Genomic DNA, 15570 nt, shown 5'->3' with positions numbered 1-15570 from the left:
ACGATTATGAACGTGAGATACAGATGGATCGCCAGGCCTGGAGGAAATGCTCACTCACTCAAGATCCATTAACACTTTTTAAATTATCCTTGAGCAGTTCAAAGGACACTGACATTTTTTAAGACACAACAAATGTCTTGTAGACCGCAATTTTTAATTTGGCTAATTTCTTTTTTAAGCAAAAGTGTACCCAAGTTATTCTTTTTAAAAAAAACATACTGGACTGTTTTCATTCGCGGGTTCAAGGTGGTGCTACGTCATGACATTTGAATAATATATCCATTATAATTACAGGTTTATTTTCCTTGTTGAATCTAGCCTTTTTTATTGTATTATATTTTTTGTCTTTGCTCGCTGCCAGACCATATTGTGCTGACCGACTTATTGTTACTACTAGTAGGCGGAATAACCATTTGACCAAAACGCTGGGTAATGGCCATCTAAGCTTCCTACTTCCTACGTTGACTACAAACGTTTTAGCTAATGGCACTGCTGCGACACGCTTTTAGGCCCGACTATAGCCTTAAGGCAGCCTGAAAAATAAAATAACTCCCTTCCTTTGAAAAACGGCAAATACCCAGTATCAATTAACAAGACTTTTACTCTGCGATGCGCGTTTAAATTTGGATATTGGGTGCTTTATGTGAAATGCATAAACGGAAAAAGGACAGCTAGTGTAGCGAAGTATTGCATTTTTAGCGCGCGAGAGTTGCTCGAACACAGGTGTATTATGGGCTTTCAATAAAGCGGTGTGGCTGCTTTCGTCTTCTAGTATAACTCGTTTTCTTTCGTCGCTTGTCCCCAATTAAAAATCGCATTATTTTTTGACAATCGAGTGATGATCAACCAATTACGTGGATGTGATAAAAGAAGATATATAAAAGCCCAAGAGCATATCCAAATGAATCATATGTAAATACAACGTTATAAAACAAGTCACCTGGTCTTTTCATTAGGTAAGTTTGCTTATGTCGCTATGGATGGCGGGACTACTAGAATTAACTGACACTTCTGGAAACCTGAAACCTAGAGGTGAATTCAATCGCTCAGAGACATTTTACCGCGAACTTGGGTTAGCCGCTGACAAATCGATAACGCTTGTCCAACAATAGTGGAAGCCACAGCAAGGCTTGTGAGATTGAGCGTAATTTCCCATTATGTAGCAAGCAGGGGCATACTTCATGGCCTTAAAGGGGATGGATAGGTCGCTAAACTCATTGAATTCAAAGAGAAATCTAAAACTGCCGCCAATCCAGGGTGCTTTACCGGCTAATACATTTGGTCATGCGACATGGACTGCTCACAAACCGCCTTCTCTAACAACACAGCCTGCGAGGCCAGTAAGAACACGCATCCCTAGAGAAACAATCAGTTTGAACACCCAGAACATTGTATGTACAGCTCGGCAACCGGTGCAATCCCGTGTCAACACAGCTACTCACCGATCGAGTCTCGCCGCTTACTATGATCCGAATCATGTAGTCAAATCAGTAGACGTGACCCTAGGACATCAGTTTCCCAAGTCGTATGATGTTCTGCCTCCGATTAGGAATAAGCCGTCTAATGCAGAGCGACGATCGGGGGAAAGGACATCTCAAAATGGGGTATCACCCAGCGAGAGGGAAGGTAGACATTCGGGAAAGTCCCCTGGAGTAGCGAGCGAACTCTTGTCTGAGAGAAGGCGTGAGCGTCAGAATCGGCAGAAACAAAAACAAAGTATATCCTCGAGTGAAGGATCTTCTGAAAAAACTACTGCAGTTTCGGAGAACGGGAAAGATGAAAAACCTGAAGGGAAAGTTAAAAACAGCCCCACTTTTTTACTGTTTTTAAAATGCACCCGATTTGGACGCCGTGGTGGGGTATGTGTGGACAACGAAGGCACTCTAGAAAACGTAACCGAACAGCTGAAGGAGATTTTCTTGAGGAGAAATATGGAAGAGATGTATTTGATCTAAATCTGCTGGCTTTTACACTTTGAATTCATCATATTTCATGCTTGCCTTCGATATTTTGGGGAGAGAGATGGAGAGAATATCGTTCCTCTTAAATACATTACGATATTTTAACATACAATGTTAATTTACTCAAACACGATATCACCTTAGAGACATCGGGAAAGAAATCGATTTTATCTTCCGCAAGTTATATTACCTTTTACATTCAAAAGAGTCGTTTACGGATTACTTACAAATCGATAGAAAAGTCATTGTCCAAATGAACCGTGGAAATTCGCTAAACTCGGTCTTCTATTATTGATCTCTAGTGTCTAGAGTTTTATGTCAATTTTCAAAATAAGATCAGAACTTGAGATTCTCGAATTATCGGTTTGTCTGCTTTTGTTTTCCTTTGATATCGAAAAAACGATTACGTCCATTCTTGGCGCGCGCTGAGCCCTTCTAAGGCGCTCTTTTAGATAAAAGAGAACAGACTTATTGATGATTAAAATTCGGGATTTCTCCTTTCCCTTAGTATACAGACGCAGTGTGCTGTGTACATTATTTTATTGTTATGTTATATGTTGGATGGATATGCTCTGTGAGCCATTTATGATATCATTTCCATTCTAAAAACAAATGTACATAATATTTTTCTATGAGACGAAGTAAAACAGAGAAAACACTCGTGATCGACCAGTCATTGTATATTTGCATTTGTAAAGAGTGTTTCTTTTGTAAATGAAACCAAGGTTACTTACGCTAGATCAAAACTTATAAATAAGTGTACTACAGCGCTGTTTTCGAGTTATTTTTCCCGACATTGTTTCCATGACAACTTAAGGGAGACAGCTGGGCGGTTTTGACGTTCCTGCGTAAAATGAGCGTACTAATCAGAATGAACAGCTAACAAAACCCTTACTCATCAAAAAAGCGTAATTCTTTTTTTCACATGAAAAAGACGTCTAGGGAAAGGCTGCAATCGGTTAAGAAAACTCTCCAGGGTTAATGGTCCTGACCATTAAAAGCCATTTGAGCCTAATAGCTTCGTCATAAGACTGGCACGCAAATTCGTCCATTTTTGTATAATTCGACTTCCAAAATTCGGCAACTCTCCTCCACCTGCCTTGCTAACTCGGCAAACAGGATGCGCGCGAAACTCGTATGATTTTTTAGATTTTTGTGGTAATCTGTCAGAAGTACATGTCGGACCGTGAGTACATAGAAACCATCATTTATTTGCGATTGTTAAAAATCTTTTGGGATCTTAGATCGTACTGTCCACAATGAATGACAGCTGACATTTATTGTGAGTGTTCCCAAAATACGTTCTCGAACGTTACATAAACACATCATGATTTTTTCCACAGTTTTTACAGCACAACACGTCTGTTTTAAGCTACAAAGTTGTTTGTGAAAACAGCGAGTAGTTTATTGGCTCAAAACAAAGACCGAGGAAACCGAATCCATTTTATCAATATGTTCTTTCCTTTTCAGATTTCCCTTCCCCCTAGAGCAACCTTCATATAGACAAAGATGTTATACCCTATTGCGTGGGACGAGTTTATTTATTCCATTTCTGAAAAACACCTTGGTTCATTATTTGCAAAAATAAGGACAGGGAATGCGCCAGTGGGCACCTCGGTGGGGTATATATTTTTTCATTAAAAAAGATATTTAAATCTTTTACAAATGTCAACTCACAATTTACCAGAGAGGTTCCGAAATTATTCAATATGCCCTTAATTCAATTGTTTACCATTAACAAAACAAAATAGAAAAGAGAGGCGGCCTGACGCCATACACTCTTTTTTAATAAGAACCCTTTTTTCGTACAGCCTGAGATTTCACCAAATTTAAAGAACGTGCTAAGAACATGCCGAGGCTCAGATAGCAGCTTTTTTTTCTTTTTTAGTCCTGATGCGTTCTAAAATGCAGAATCAAATTGTTCTCATAGTAACAACCTTATTATTGCTATTGATCATTAGTGTAATTCTCTTCCTAATAATTCATTGGGTATTATATTCTTATATACACCAAAATTTAAGAACATCGTTCATCAGCCTGGCATAGCGGAAAAACGTATTGCGCATGCGCAAGTTATCAGAACCATTTGAATCCAAGATGGCGGACGAGAACGGGGAAATTTGCAGCAACTTTTGCTGCTTCGTACACCTAAATGGAGAGAGCGATTGCCCATGCAATTCATGGGCAGTTGTATAGTGTACATCTGAAGATACTGACATGGATCTGCTGTTAGTAATTCACCTTATATTGGTACAAATTGAAGATATTGTTAACGATCGCCGAAGTGTATGGAAGTTTCAAGTTTTCCCGTATGGGTTTAGAAAATATTGAAAAATAAGGACATTTGTAAATAGATAAGGTTCATACTTCTTTAGATGATAGACTAAGACTTTCTTTAAAAAATATCAAATGTGATCTTCATACTTTTAATGTGATCTGTTGAAAAGGGCGAGACGGTCCCCGAAACGAAGAAGTACCACGATTTAACCAGGTTTCGAGATGAGCTCGAAAATCGTTTTCGCGAGAGAATATCGGAGCAGTAAGGTCCGTTTTAAGCTCTGAATTGACTATTACGATGGAAACAGAAATAAATGCATTCTGCCTGACAGAATGGTATTTTTCACGGCAAACTTGTCTGTTTTCTTTTCGGATCTGTGTCAAATCTTGAATGAAAATCGAGAATTTTAACGCAAATCTCTCGTAAAATCAGCTTTAATCTCGAAATGCACATAAAAAGTAGACCATGAATGCTGTATTACCTTCTCCTACGAGGATAAATCTGTTTTAAGTCTTAACCCGATAATTTACAAGCGAAAAGCGTTTTGAAAGACGTAAGCACATGGCGATTTCGCTTCTCTCCAGCCGCCACCTTGAATGAAATGCTCCAAAAGTCACGCGCATGCGCAATACGTTTTTCTGCTATGCCATTCAGCCTTCAAATGTCCCAAAAATTAGCCTGCGTAGCAAGCTTTTCTGTGGAGTTTCGAGCGAAGAATGTGGCCGCCTTCTCTTTTTTTTTTTTGCGCTTGCCCCATTTTTCGCGCGGCCATATTCTTCGCTTGCTCTCTATTCTTGCTGAAACTCCACAGAAACGCATGCTACGCAGGCTACCCAAAAATAAGAACGGCCAGCCCCGACAGTAAATTAGACGTTCTTATATAAAAAAAGAGTGTATAGACGTGACCACACACCGGGTGTTTGAAGAGATACGAAAATAGACTCGGCCTTAATCAAAAAGGTTTTTAGCTTAGAGGAGAGCGTAAACCGGAATATATAAAGATGGTCCTTGAGGCCATTGCGATGAGAAACACTTTACAGATAGCTGTGTGTTTGCCACAATTACGCCTACACACGGAGGACTTTACGGTAAACACTAGGCGTATTTGTGGTAGCACGGTCCATACGGTAAACACAAGACATACAGTACACCACTTAGTTTGTAAGTAGAAGCAAGACGTCAAATATCATCAAAAAGCCACGCCGTTACGTATAAGACTGGAGAGTATACCTAGGGGGGCGGAGGTCAAATTAAATTGATAGGGATGCTCGTTTGAAAAATAACCACCAAAATACTTGCACACCAAAAACTCTTACCCTACGCCAGAAGCGAAAAAAAAAAATACTAAAAACCTAGTTGATAAGCAGATTTTTGAATAGTAAGTGAACTAGAAATCGGAAGAGTGTCACAGTGTCGACGAGTTTGATGAGGGCAGCGGTGCCTATTCCCATAACGATTCACCCCCCCCCCCCCCCCCCCTTGGCGGTCAAAAAGTGGGACATATTGCGCAGGATTAACTCATCCATGTGGATGATATGGATTCTTTTCCGTGTGATATGGAATTCCTGTGTTAAATCATTCATAATCTGAGCTAAATCCGGGCTGGGAACAACATAGGAAACATTTTTTTTAAGAACTGGGTGCCGTCGTCATCACAATGAACTTTTCAGGGACCCCTAGACATAGCCCGAGTAGAATCTCTCCTTTTCCTTTCATTTATATTCTCTCGTCCCTGCTATTTCCGCTGCCTCAACAGAACGCAGGCGACGGAGCTCAATTACTGGGACTGGCTACCTGTGGTTTCAGTAATTCGATGACGTCATCATAAACACATCATAGCAAAATGGCGGAAGAAAGGTGGGTCGAATTTACGGGAAAATTTGGGAAATTTCTTGTTAATACTTGGTGATTCCTTACTGACTTTTCCTCTCAATGTTTTATCTATTAGTGGTGGAGCTGGCTGGTGGGGCTCTTGGGGGAATGATTTGTTATCGTCCGTAAAAGCGAAGGTGATGTCCATGTCTGTCGCAGTCGTTTTGCTTTTCGCATCTCGTGACTCTCAAGTGAATAAGCTAACGGAATCGCCAAAGATAGAGAGCTGTTGTTTCTTTTACCCTCTGCAGCCATAGCAACATTGCTATTTGAGTTATGTGTAGCTTTGAATATTCATTTTTTCACTCAGTAGAGGTAGAAAATTTCGTAAAATAATTTACAAACAAACACGACACTGCAGTTTAGTAATGTAAGTACCACTCTATGTATAAAGACTCTGTCATCCTACTGTAAAACGTACGCTCTAGATACTGTTTTGTATAGGATACTGATACTGTTTTGTATAGGATCCCATTTATTGTTAGTAACCGTCCCAAAAAGTGTTGTTTGGTCCAGGGTGTAATATGATTTATATTTTCAGTCAGCGGAGACTCTCTCATTGGTCAAGCATGACCTTGCAGAGTTCGTAACCACAATTCACTATGACACTTCTTCAACAATTGCTGATACTGCAACCAATGTCAAGGAAAAACTAAAGGTATGTACAAAAAGTCAAAGTTTGCTGATGGACATGGATTCATAGATTGAGGGACTCTAATTATCCTTCATTTCTTATCGTTTGTGTTATAGAATAAGGCTTCCGGCTCTACATTTTTTACCAAGACTGTCACCACCCCCACTCCTTGTTTTTGCTCTAATTATCTCTTGTTTGTGATTTGTTTCTGTTTAGGTGAAGGAGGACGAGGAGGATGGCTCAACCACAACTGTTATAAGACAAGGTTTGGGATGCAGCTGTTTTGTATTGAATATTCTTCAGGCTCATATTTTGGAGACTTTCTTACTAATTAGGAAATGATCTACCCAGGAATGTCCAACTGGCTGGGATCACTGTCTGCAGCGTTAAAAGACAACATCTCCAATGTTGCAGCAGCCATTGGTGATGACCCAGTGGCAGGCTCTTCAGGACAAGTTTTTGATAGAAACCAGGTAACTCACTTCATGGGTACCTGGCTCCTTTGCTGACACCATTAAGTATGTGCTCAATAAAGTAGAGACAAAAATTGAAAACACGATGAACATGCAAAGACACAGCCAATGGATTCCATATTAAATCTTCCCCATGTTGTAGCTCATTGCTGGTAACCCATTTTGCCAATTTTTTTTTCAGGCACGGCGCCATGAGATTCAGACCGACCCTGCCACATACTGCACTGACCCAGATGGTATGTCATCCTGCATTTAGAATATACACCCTCACTTCAAACTGCAAACTACCTTCTGTCAATATCAATCTAAACATGAACTTTGTAATATGTGATCCTGCATTTAGAGTGTACATCATTTCACGCTGAAAAATTCCTTCTATCAATATCACCCTAAACACGAACCTGATGATATTTAGATTGTTCACCCTGACTTCACACTACAACCTACTTTCCATGATTTTAACACCCAGGGTGTTCCTGCACTTTATCACCATACAAACCTTTCCATAGATAGACTTGGTTTTCTGAAATGGCTGATAATGTTCCCTGCAAATAAAATCACAGATAAATTTTGCTAAGGTCATAGGGAGGGAGGGATGACTGTTTTCAGAAACCAGTTTTTATCGGTCTGATAGCTCAACATGCAACAACTGCAACAACAATACAGACAACTGCTATCAGCAGATAAATTAACCTGACTCTTTTTGGAACCAGCCCAACAATACTATGAGTAAAAAAGAATTATTTCAAGAAAGCATCATATTTGTGTTTTTGTGTCAAACCTACTTTTCCTAGATTTTTCTAGGAGAAGTTTACCGTGAATGGCTTTGTGAGATTTTGCTGTGAACATCCCCAGGTCACCCTGCCCAGTATGAGGAGTGGTGCAATGGATTTGATCTTGAGCAGCACAAGGGTGAGATCTCGGAGCTCCTGGTCAACATGCCAGAGATCAGAGCCCTTTACACAAAACTGGTAGGTGCAAGTTCACATGTTTATGTGTTTCTGTCTGCACTACATGATAAGGAGACAAAGCATGTCTCACCAGATCACATAACCAGGACTTTAAGTGGGTCATTTGTTTTCAAGCAACTAAACCAAATTCTCTGATGTATGGCTTATTGCTTGCATTGGCATTTGTTTGTTGAATGAGTTAGAAGGCTGAGCCAAATACTAAAAATATGAATAGATTTGAGGACATAAATGTAACATTTCATCGCAAACAGAAAATACTTAATTACTGACATACTTAAGCTAAAAAAGGCTTAAACATGAACGCGCGCTATAAAAGGGACTTGCCTTAGGCAAGATGTCATTCGTCATTTCACTTCACTGAGTGCAGAACTCTGTAGAGAAAAGCCAGAAAGCTATAATAAAGTTGGCCGAAAACACACCATTGAAGTGAACACAGGCTATTTTTTGCCTTTTATTATAACAAAACGAAAAATAATGGGGAATTAGATAGGTTTTGAAGCAATAAATTTTGCAAATTTGTTGTTTGTTCGCACACGCACCTGAATGACACCATTTTAAATGAGCATGGGCGCTCTGTTTTTCAATTTTATTTTTCAATTTTTGTTCTAGTTTTTGTAGAGAACTGACTCCAAATGCTTTCTCTAATATGCCTGATAAATCTTTAACATTCTCTTGTACTTTAAATTTGTAGTAATTTGTTGTACAGCTTCACTTGTTGCTATGTTTTCTTCTGGCAGTTTCAGAAGTCCGCACTCAATGAAGTCTAGCTGTGAATGACAATGACTTGTGCGAGAGGTTGCGGAAAAGGGGGCGGAGCTATCCCTTTTATAGTGCACGTTTGTGTTTAAAAGCATGCAACCAACTAAGGGTTTTAATTTTATTCTGAAAATGACCTCCAAGTGAACAATTGCATGTCTGGCTGACTATCCTCCTATGGTGCGTTCTTTATCCCAGGTACCAGCAGCAGTTCACCACTCCCTGTTTTGGCATCGTTACTTCTATAGAATTCACCAGCTTGACGAGGTACACAGTACACTATGTGATATCTGTAAAAGTGGACCTAATTTTTCCGGGGGGGGGGGGGGGGGGGGGGGGGAGGGTCATTGCTCAGATTAAAATCTGGCCACCCCCAAAAGAAGAAAGCGGGATTTTTTATGCATTTGCAGCATCTCCACCGGACGTTTATTTTGTTGGATTTACATACTACATACCAGAGTGATCTAGCTTATGCTTTATAGTTTTGTCTACAAATAGCAGGTCTATTCAGGACCGAAAGTGGCCTTTGGCCATTGTGGTGTGCATTGTGGTGTGCGTTTGCACCTCCTGCCCCCCCCCCCCCCCCTCTTGGTACAGGCCTGGTCTGACGTGGGGAGAATACTTCTTTGTACTAAGCTACCAACAACAAACAAAATTAAGGGGGCTGATATAAATGGGATTCCACGCCAAATTTTTATCATCTTGTTTTGGCATTTGTAAGTGGAGTGAAATGATCATACAAGATCATACAAGCCAAAATCTTGATGGTATGACAGAGCAAAAAAAAATGGCATGAAATTTCCAATTCTCAATATATAAGCTCAAGATTCCGCATACAAGGAGTTCCTCTGACCAAAAGCTTAATTCCAAATTTTAAAGAAATTTAGAAGATATGAAATTTAGATATTAGCAAGTAAAGTTGGCTTAATTTCTGATCAGAGCCCGACTTCTCCCTAAAAACAAGGAGAATTCATACTTTGAACATTTTCAAATTGCACTTCAAGCCTCATATCTCGAAGACGAAAAAAAATTCAAGCTTACCAAAGTTAACCAGACCTTATTTTGGGGAAACTTGCCATTTTTTTTACCTGTCTGAAGGTATACATTGTGTTTTCAAATTATAGGGCAAAGTTTAAATAAAAGTAAATGTTATAATGTGTAGTAAAACAAACACAAACAAGTAAGCAAATTCTCCCAATAGAGCCCTTTTATACATGATCTGACACAGTAGTAGTTCCAAACTTTTCACTGGCTTTATGTTCATGGTACGGTAAGTGACTTATAGTAGGATACATGTTATATGATTATAGGAGGAAAAGCGCCGTGCTGCCCTTGTTGAGAGGGCTAATAAGATGCAAGAAGATGAACTTGGTTGGGATGATGAGGGTGAGTTGAATTATGTTAAGGGTGACACCTACAGGATGACATCTACAGGGTGACATGTGAAAGGTGACACCTACGGGGTAACATGTAAAGGGTGACACCTACAGGGTGACATGTAAAGGGTAATACCCACAGGGTGACACCTACAGGGCGACATCTACAGGGTGACATGGTAAAGATGACACCTACAGGGTGACATGTAAAAGGTGACACCTACAGGGTGATATGTAAAGGGTAACACCTACAGGGTGACACCTACAGGGCGACATCTACAGGGTGACATGGTAAAGATGACACCTACAGGGTGACATGTAAAAGGTGACACCTACAGGGTGACATGTAAAGGGTAACACCTACAGGGTGACACCTACAGGGCGACATCTACAGGGTGACATGGTAAAGATGACACCTACAGGGTGACATGTAAAAGGTGGTGACATGTAAAGAGTGACACCTACAGGGTTACATCTACAGGGTGACATGTAAACAGTGACACCTACAGGGTGACATCTTCAGGGTGACGCCTACAGGGTGACATGTAAAGAGTGACACCTACAGGGTGACATTTGAAGGGTGACATCTATAAGGTGACTATAAGTAAAGTGTTTTTGCACCCAGTATGTTGAGCCTTGGTTTCCATTATTTAGAAGAAGCATGGGATGCCGACGATGTCTCGAAAGAAAAGATTAAAGTGCAAGATGATGTCGTTAATCTCACCACAAACGAACCCATCAGCCAGGAATCTGCAACTGAAGGACACGATCCAACACCCAATGAAACTGAACAGCTACCCACTGAAGACCAACAAGATGGCGCAGAAGAGAAATGGAGTGCAAATAAGCTTCCAGCACCTTCTGCAACATCACAAACCTCGCCTCAACCTGAAAGTGCTCCGGCACTCAACGCTGAAACATCGCATTCAGACGAACCAAGTAAACCTACAAATAAACAAGTAGATGAAGAAAAGGATTATTCTACTGAATTAAAAGGTGAAGCAAGCGAAGTGAGTGTGTGTGTAGTTGATGAGCACTCTAGAGGACAAGAGAAAGATGACTTGACAGGATCGCATTTGGATGCGACAGGGTGTGGTGAAGATCACGCTGCGCTGATCGCAGAAGCATCGGCGGAGGAGCCCGAGAAAGAGATCAAGAGAGAAAACAGCACAAATGGATCGATAGACAGCTCCTGGTCCAAGATCAGCGATGAAGAGCTCAAGTCGCACTCTTGTAGAGGTAGGAAGTCTTGTAGAGGTAGGGAGTCTTGTAAAGGTAGGAAGTCTTGTAGAGGTAGGGAGTCTTGTAGAGGTAGGAAGTCTTGTAGAGGTAGGAAGTCTTGTAGAGGTAGGAAGTCTTGTAGAGGTAGGAAGTCTTGTAGAGGTAGGAAGTCTTGTAGAGGTAGGAAGTCTTGTAGAGGTAGGGAGTCTTGTAGAGGTAGGGAGTCTTGTAGAGGTAGGGAGTCTTGTAGAGGTAGGGAGTCTTGTAGAGGTAGGGAGTCTTGTAGAGGTAGGAAGTCTTGTAGAGGTAGGAAGTCTTGTAGAGGTAGGAAGTCTTGTAGAGGTAGGAAGTCTTGTAGAGGTAGGAAGTCTTGTAGAGGTAGGAAGTCTTGTAGAGGTAGGGAGTCTTGTAGAGGTAGGAAGTCTTGTAGAGGTAGGAAGTCTTGTAGAGGTAGGGAGTCTTGTAGAGGTAGGAAGTCTTGTAGAGGTAGGGAGTCTTGTAGAGGTAGGAAGTCTTGTAGAGGTAGGAAGTCTTGTAGAGGTAGGGAGTCTTGTAGAGGTAGGAAGTCTTGTAGAGGTAGGGAGTCTTGTAGAGGTAGGGAGTCTTGTAGAGGTAGGAAGTCTTGTAGAGGTAGGGAGTCTTGTAGAGGTAGGAAGTCTTGTAGAGGTAGGAAGTCTTGTAGAGGAAGGGAGTCTTGTAGAGGTAGGAAGTCTTGTAGAGGTAGGAAGTCTTGTAGAGGTAGGAAGTCTTGTAGAGGTAGGGAGTCTTGTAGAGGTAGGGAGTCTTGTAGAGGTAGGAAGTCTTGTAGAGGTAGGGAGTCTTGTAGAGGTAGGAAGTCTTGTAGAGGTAGGAAGTCTTGTAGAGGAAGGGAGTCTTGTAGAGGTAGGGAGTCTTGTAGAGGTAGGAAGTCTTGTAGAGGTAGGAAGTCTTGTAGAGGTAGGGAGTCTTGTAGAGGTAGGAAGTCTTGTAGAGGTAGGAAGTCTTGTAGAGGTAGGGAGTCTTGTAGAGGTAGGAAGTCTTGTAGAGGTAGGAAGTCTTGTAGAGGTAGGAAGTCTTTTTGAGTGTGTATTTAAAGTGCCCCGCGCGCGTTGTGTACGTACCCCTGCAAATTTCAAGTTCAGGGCCATAGCAGGGGGTGGGGCACTGGGGGCACGTGCCCACCAAATATTTTAAAAAATTTCAAGGGACTGAACAGTAGGGGCGTGCCCCCCTAAATGTTTTGTTCGTGTTTAAGCAGCTTCGACGGCGACGGCAGGGAGAACGTGATCCCCCAAAAGCTTTCATGCTTTGCGCTCAATTCTAAACTACTTTTGTTAAAATCATTTCTTTTTGTAGTCCCAAAAACTTAACGACAACCCTAGAATCTTATTTCTAACAGCAAACAAGGATAGTCTTGTTTTCAGCGCACACGTTCCTGTCCACGCTAGACCGTGAAACTTGTAGTTTTCATGTTGTAGATTGAGGAAAACGGCTGAAAAGTATCAGACAGAACGCATTTTCACGTGCTACTATTGAATTCTGAATCAAATCCCATTGTTTTCTGCCGTCGTCGTCCACGTTGCCGTCCTCGTTGCTTAAGGTCCCTAATGGTTTTCTGCCGTCGCCGTTCGCGTTGACGTTGTCTATGCTTAAAGTCCCTAATTCGAAGCCTGCAACGGCTATGAAGTTTGAAATTTTCTGTTTAGCTTATAAAATTACCTCACTTGTTGCCCATACTCATTGCGCAGCTTTTTATGTAAATACTAATAACTCTATCTAAAAGAGAGATGCCTGCGGAATAGGCTATGTGCAACTATTATTATTTTTGCACAACACAAGAATAAGACCTGTTCGTTGATTTCAGACACCCTCCATTTAGCAGCAGACTCCACCGGCAAACCAGTCCCGTCCCCCTCCCCCAGCGGTCGGTCCAGCTCCAGCGCCGTCCTGCTTCCCGCGGTGCCGGACGAGGAGGATATCGCCTGGGATGACGACTTCGATGACGATGACGTCACCGATCACGTCACAGCAGCTGGAGGAGCGGAGGTAGGCGTGTCCAGACCAACATAAAACGACAGAGCAAAAAAAATGGCAAGTTTTCCTAAAATAAGCTCTGGTTAACTTCGGTAAGCTTGAATGTTTGCATAGATGTTCCTTATGTTATGTAAACCAACATATCAAAAAGTGTTTTTTTTTCTAATGGATTCGTTTTCGAGATATGAGGCTTGAAGTGCAATTTTCAAATGTTCAAAGTATGAATTCTCCTCGTTTTAGGGAGAAGTCGGGCTCTGATCGGAAATTAAGCCACATTTGCTCGCTTATATCTAAATTTCATACCTTCTAAATTTCTTTAAAATTTGGAATTAAGCTCCGTGTATGCGGAATCTTGAGCTTATATATTGAGAATTGGAAAATGTCATGCCATTTTTTTGCTCTGTCACATAAAACCAGAAAAACAGTGACTGGGCCGGATATGGAGGTGAGCAGGATAGAGTGAGGGCGATCGGAAGCGTGTGAACTTGTTTGATTATGATCGGTAAGGAAACGGTCTTTGCGGTGAAAGAGCAGCGTTAAGATCATGAGCGTACCGCTACTGCCCGTCGATTCGACTTGCATAACGCTTGTTTTTGTAGGCTATGAAATCCTGTGCGAATGAGATGTTAATCTCAGCGAGAGAGAAATATAAAGATTTTATCCGATCAGCATCACATCTCACAAACAGAAAAGTGTATTTCGTACAAATTATGGTTTTGACGGTGTTTCAATTAAATGTACAATAAAATATACCTCAAAATATATTTTTAAACTAGAAATTTGATTTCTTCGGGTGTTTTAAATAACCTAATGGCTACGTGTTTTTTTTTTACAGGACGATGATGATGACTGGGAAAACTGGGAGTGAAGATTCATGTAACCCACATCAATACATAGCTTGTGCTGTCCAAAGGGATACACAAGAAGACGCGCGTGGTTTACTAGTGATCGCCGTGTATTGTTATTATTTGCTTTAAGTTTTTGCTAAGTTTATTATTTGTACTTTTAGATCGTCACTGATAACAATGGACGATACTTGCTAAAGGAACTTGTATATAATAAAAAGGGTTCACTAGAAGTACTAATGTGTCTATACCGTTATTACCCGAATAAGCGCCGGGACGAGTAATGATTCTCTCAGAACTATATCAAAACAGGTTAAGTTCAGTGTCCGTCTAAGTCTATGTGGCGCAATCGGTTAGCGCGTTCGGCTGTTAACTGAAAGGTTGTTCGTTTAAGCCCACCAGGAACGAAAGATGAATTTTTGCCTAGTGTAATACTGCTTTAAACCTAGGCCACTCTGTTCGGCTGTTAAACGAAAGATTGGTAGTTCAAGCTCACCCATAGATGAAGTATTCATTTTTTAAACGTTTGGTAGAGTTTTCTTTAGAATCCAGGAAGCTAGAGCGCCATAAATAACTTCCTATTGTTTTTCGATAATGAGAAATTTTGGACCTAATTAACAATAAACAATGGGAAAAATATTCACGATGTAATAATTCGAAAATCTCACATGTGATTGGCTCAAAGCTTGGATCACGTGGTTGACATGATTAGCCTAATGCAGTATAAAATTTTGGAGAATTTTCCTCAAAAATCAAGAGTGATATGGCATGAATAATTTTCCTATTGTTTTTGATAATGAGGATTTTTTTACCGTTTCTACACTGAATCAACCATTGCAAGATAGGTCGGTTTTCCCTAATTAACAAATAACAATGGAAAATTCTTCATGATGTGATAATTCGTAAATCTTACATCTGATTGGCTCAAAGCTTGGATCACGTGGTTGACAAGATAAGCCTAATGCAGTATTAAATTTTGGAGAATTTTCCTCGAAAATCAAGAGAGATATGGCATCATGAATAATTTTCCTATTGTGTTTCGATAATGAGGAATTTTGACGGTTTTCAACACTGAATCGACCGTTGCAAGATAGGTCGTTTTTACCTAATTAACAAATAACAATGGAAAATTATTCATGATGTAATAATTTATAAATCTTATATGCGATT

The 15570-nt window shown here is 40.6% G+C and overlaps 2 protein-coding genes across 3 annotated transcripts; both read left to right on the top strand.

Annotated features, from left to right (window-relative positions):
• The first annotated feature begins 722 nt into the window (after positions 1 to 722).
• Positions 723 to 2728, top strand: LOC116603366. Its single transcript, XM_032364466.2, has one exon. It carries the CDS (start codon positions 1182 to 1184, stop codon positions 1953 to 1955), a length of 774 nt encoding a protein of 257 aa, XP_032220357.1. The 5' UTR covers positions 723 to 1181; the 3' UTR covers positions 1956 to 2728.
• A 3265-nt stretch (positions 2729 to 5993) lies between these two features.
• On the top strand, positions 5994 to 14636 carry LOC116603387 (BSD domain-containing protein 1). Of its 2 annotated transcripts, XM_048726564.1 has the most exons (13): positions 5994 to 6096; positions 6188 to 6248; positions 6653 to 6769; positions 6962 to 7010; positions 7097 to 7218; positions 7400 to 7454; positions 8074 to 8189; positions 9144 to 9212; positions 10256 to 10331; positions 10976 to 11269; positions 11303 to 11560; positions 13386 to 13567; positions 14391 to 14636. In XM_048726564.1, exons 1-13 carry the CDS (start codon positions 6083 to 6085, stop codon positions 14421 to 14423), a joined length of 1446 nt encoding a protein of 481 aa, XP_048582521.1. In that variant the 5' UTR covers positions 5994 to 6082; the 3' UTR covers positions 14424 to 14636. The 2 variants fall into 2 exon arrangements, with proteins under 2 accessions (XP_048582521.1, XP_048582520.1); XM_048726563.1 differs by having other exon boundaries at positions 10976 to 11560.
• Positions 14637 to 15570: the final 934 nt, after the last annotated feature.

The sequence above is a fragment of the Nematostella vectensis genome, chromosome 4 (genome assembly GCF_932526225.1).
Source record: "Nematostella vectensis chromosome 4, jaNemVect1.1, whole genome shotgun sequence".
Lineage (NCBI taxonomy): Eukaryota > Metazoa > Cnidaria > Anthozoa > Actiniaria > Edwardsiidae > Nematostella > Nematostella vectensis.
The sequence above is the reverse complement of the archived record's forward strand: the minus strand, read 5'-3'. Positions and strand labels throughout refer to the sequence as shown.

Excerpts from the sequence above, each read along its gene's own strand:
- LOC116603366 (XM_032364466.2), top strand. The coding sequence starts at position 1,182 with ATGGCCTTAAAGGGGATGGATAGGTCGCTAAACTCATTGAATTCAAAG.
- LOC116603387 (XM_048726563.1), top strand. Across the intron at positions 6,249-6,652 it reads TATCGTCCGTAAAAGCGAAG|TCAGCGGAGACTCTCTCATT; the intron begins GTGATGTCCATG and ends TTATATTTTCAG. Across the intron at positions 7,011-7,096 it reads CACAACTGTTATAAGACAAG|GAATGTCCAACTGGCTGGGA; the intron begins GTTTGGGATGCA and ends TGATCTACCCAG.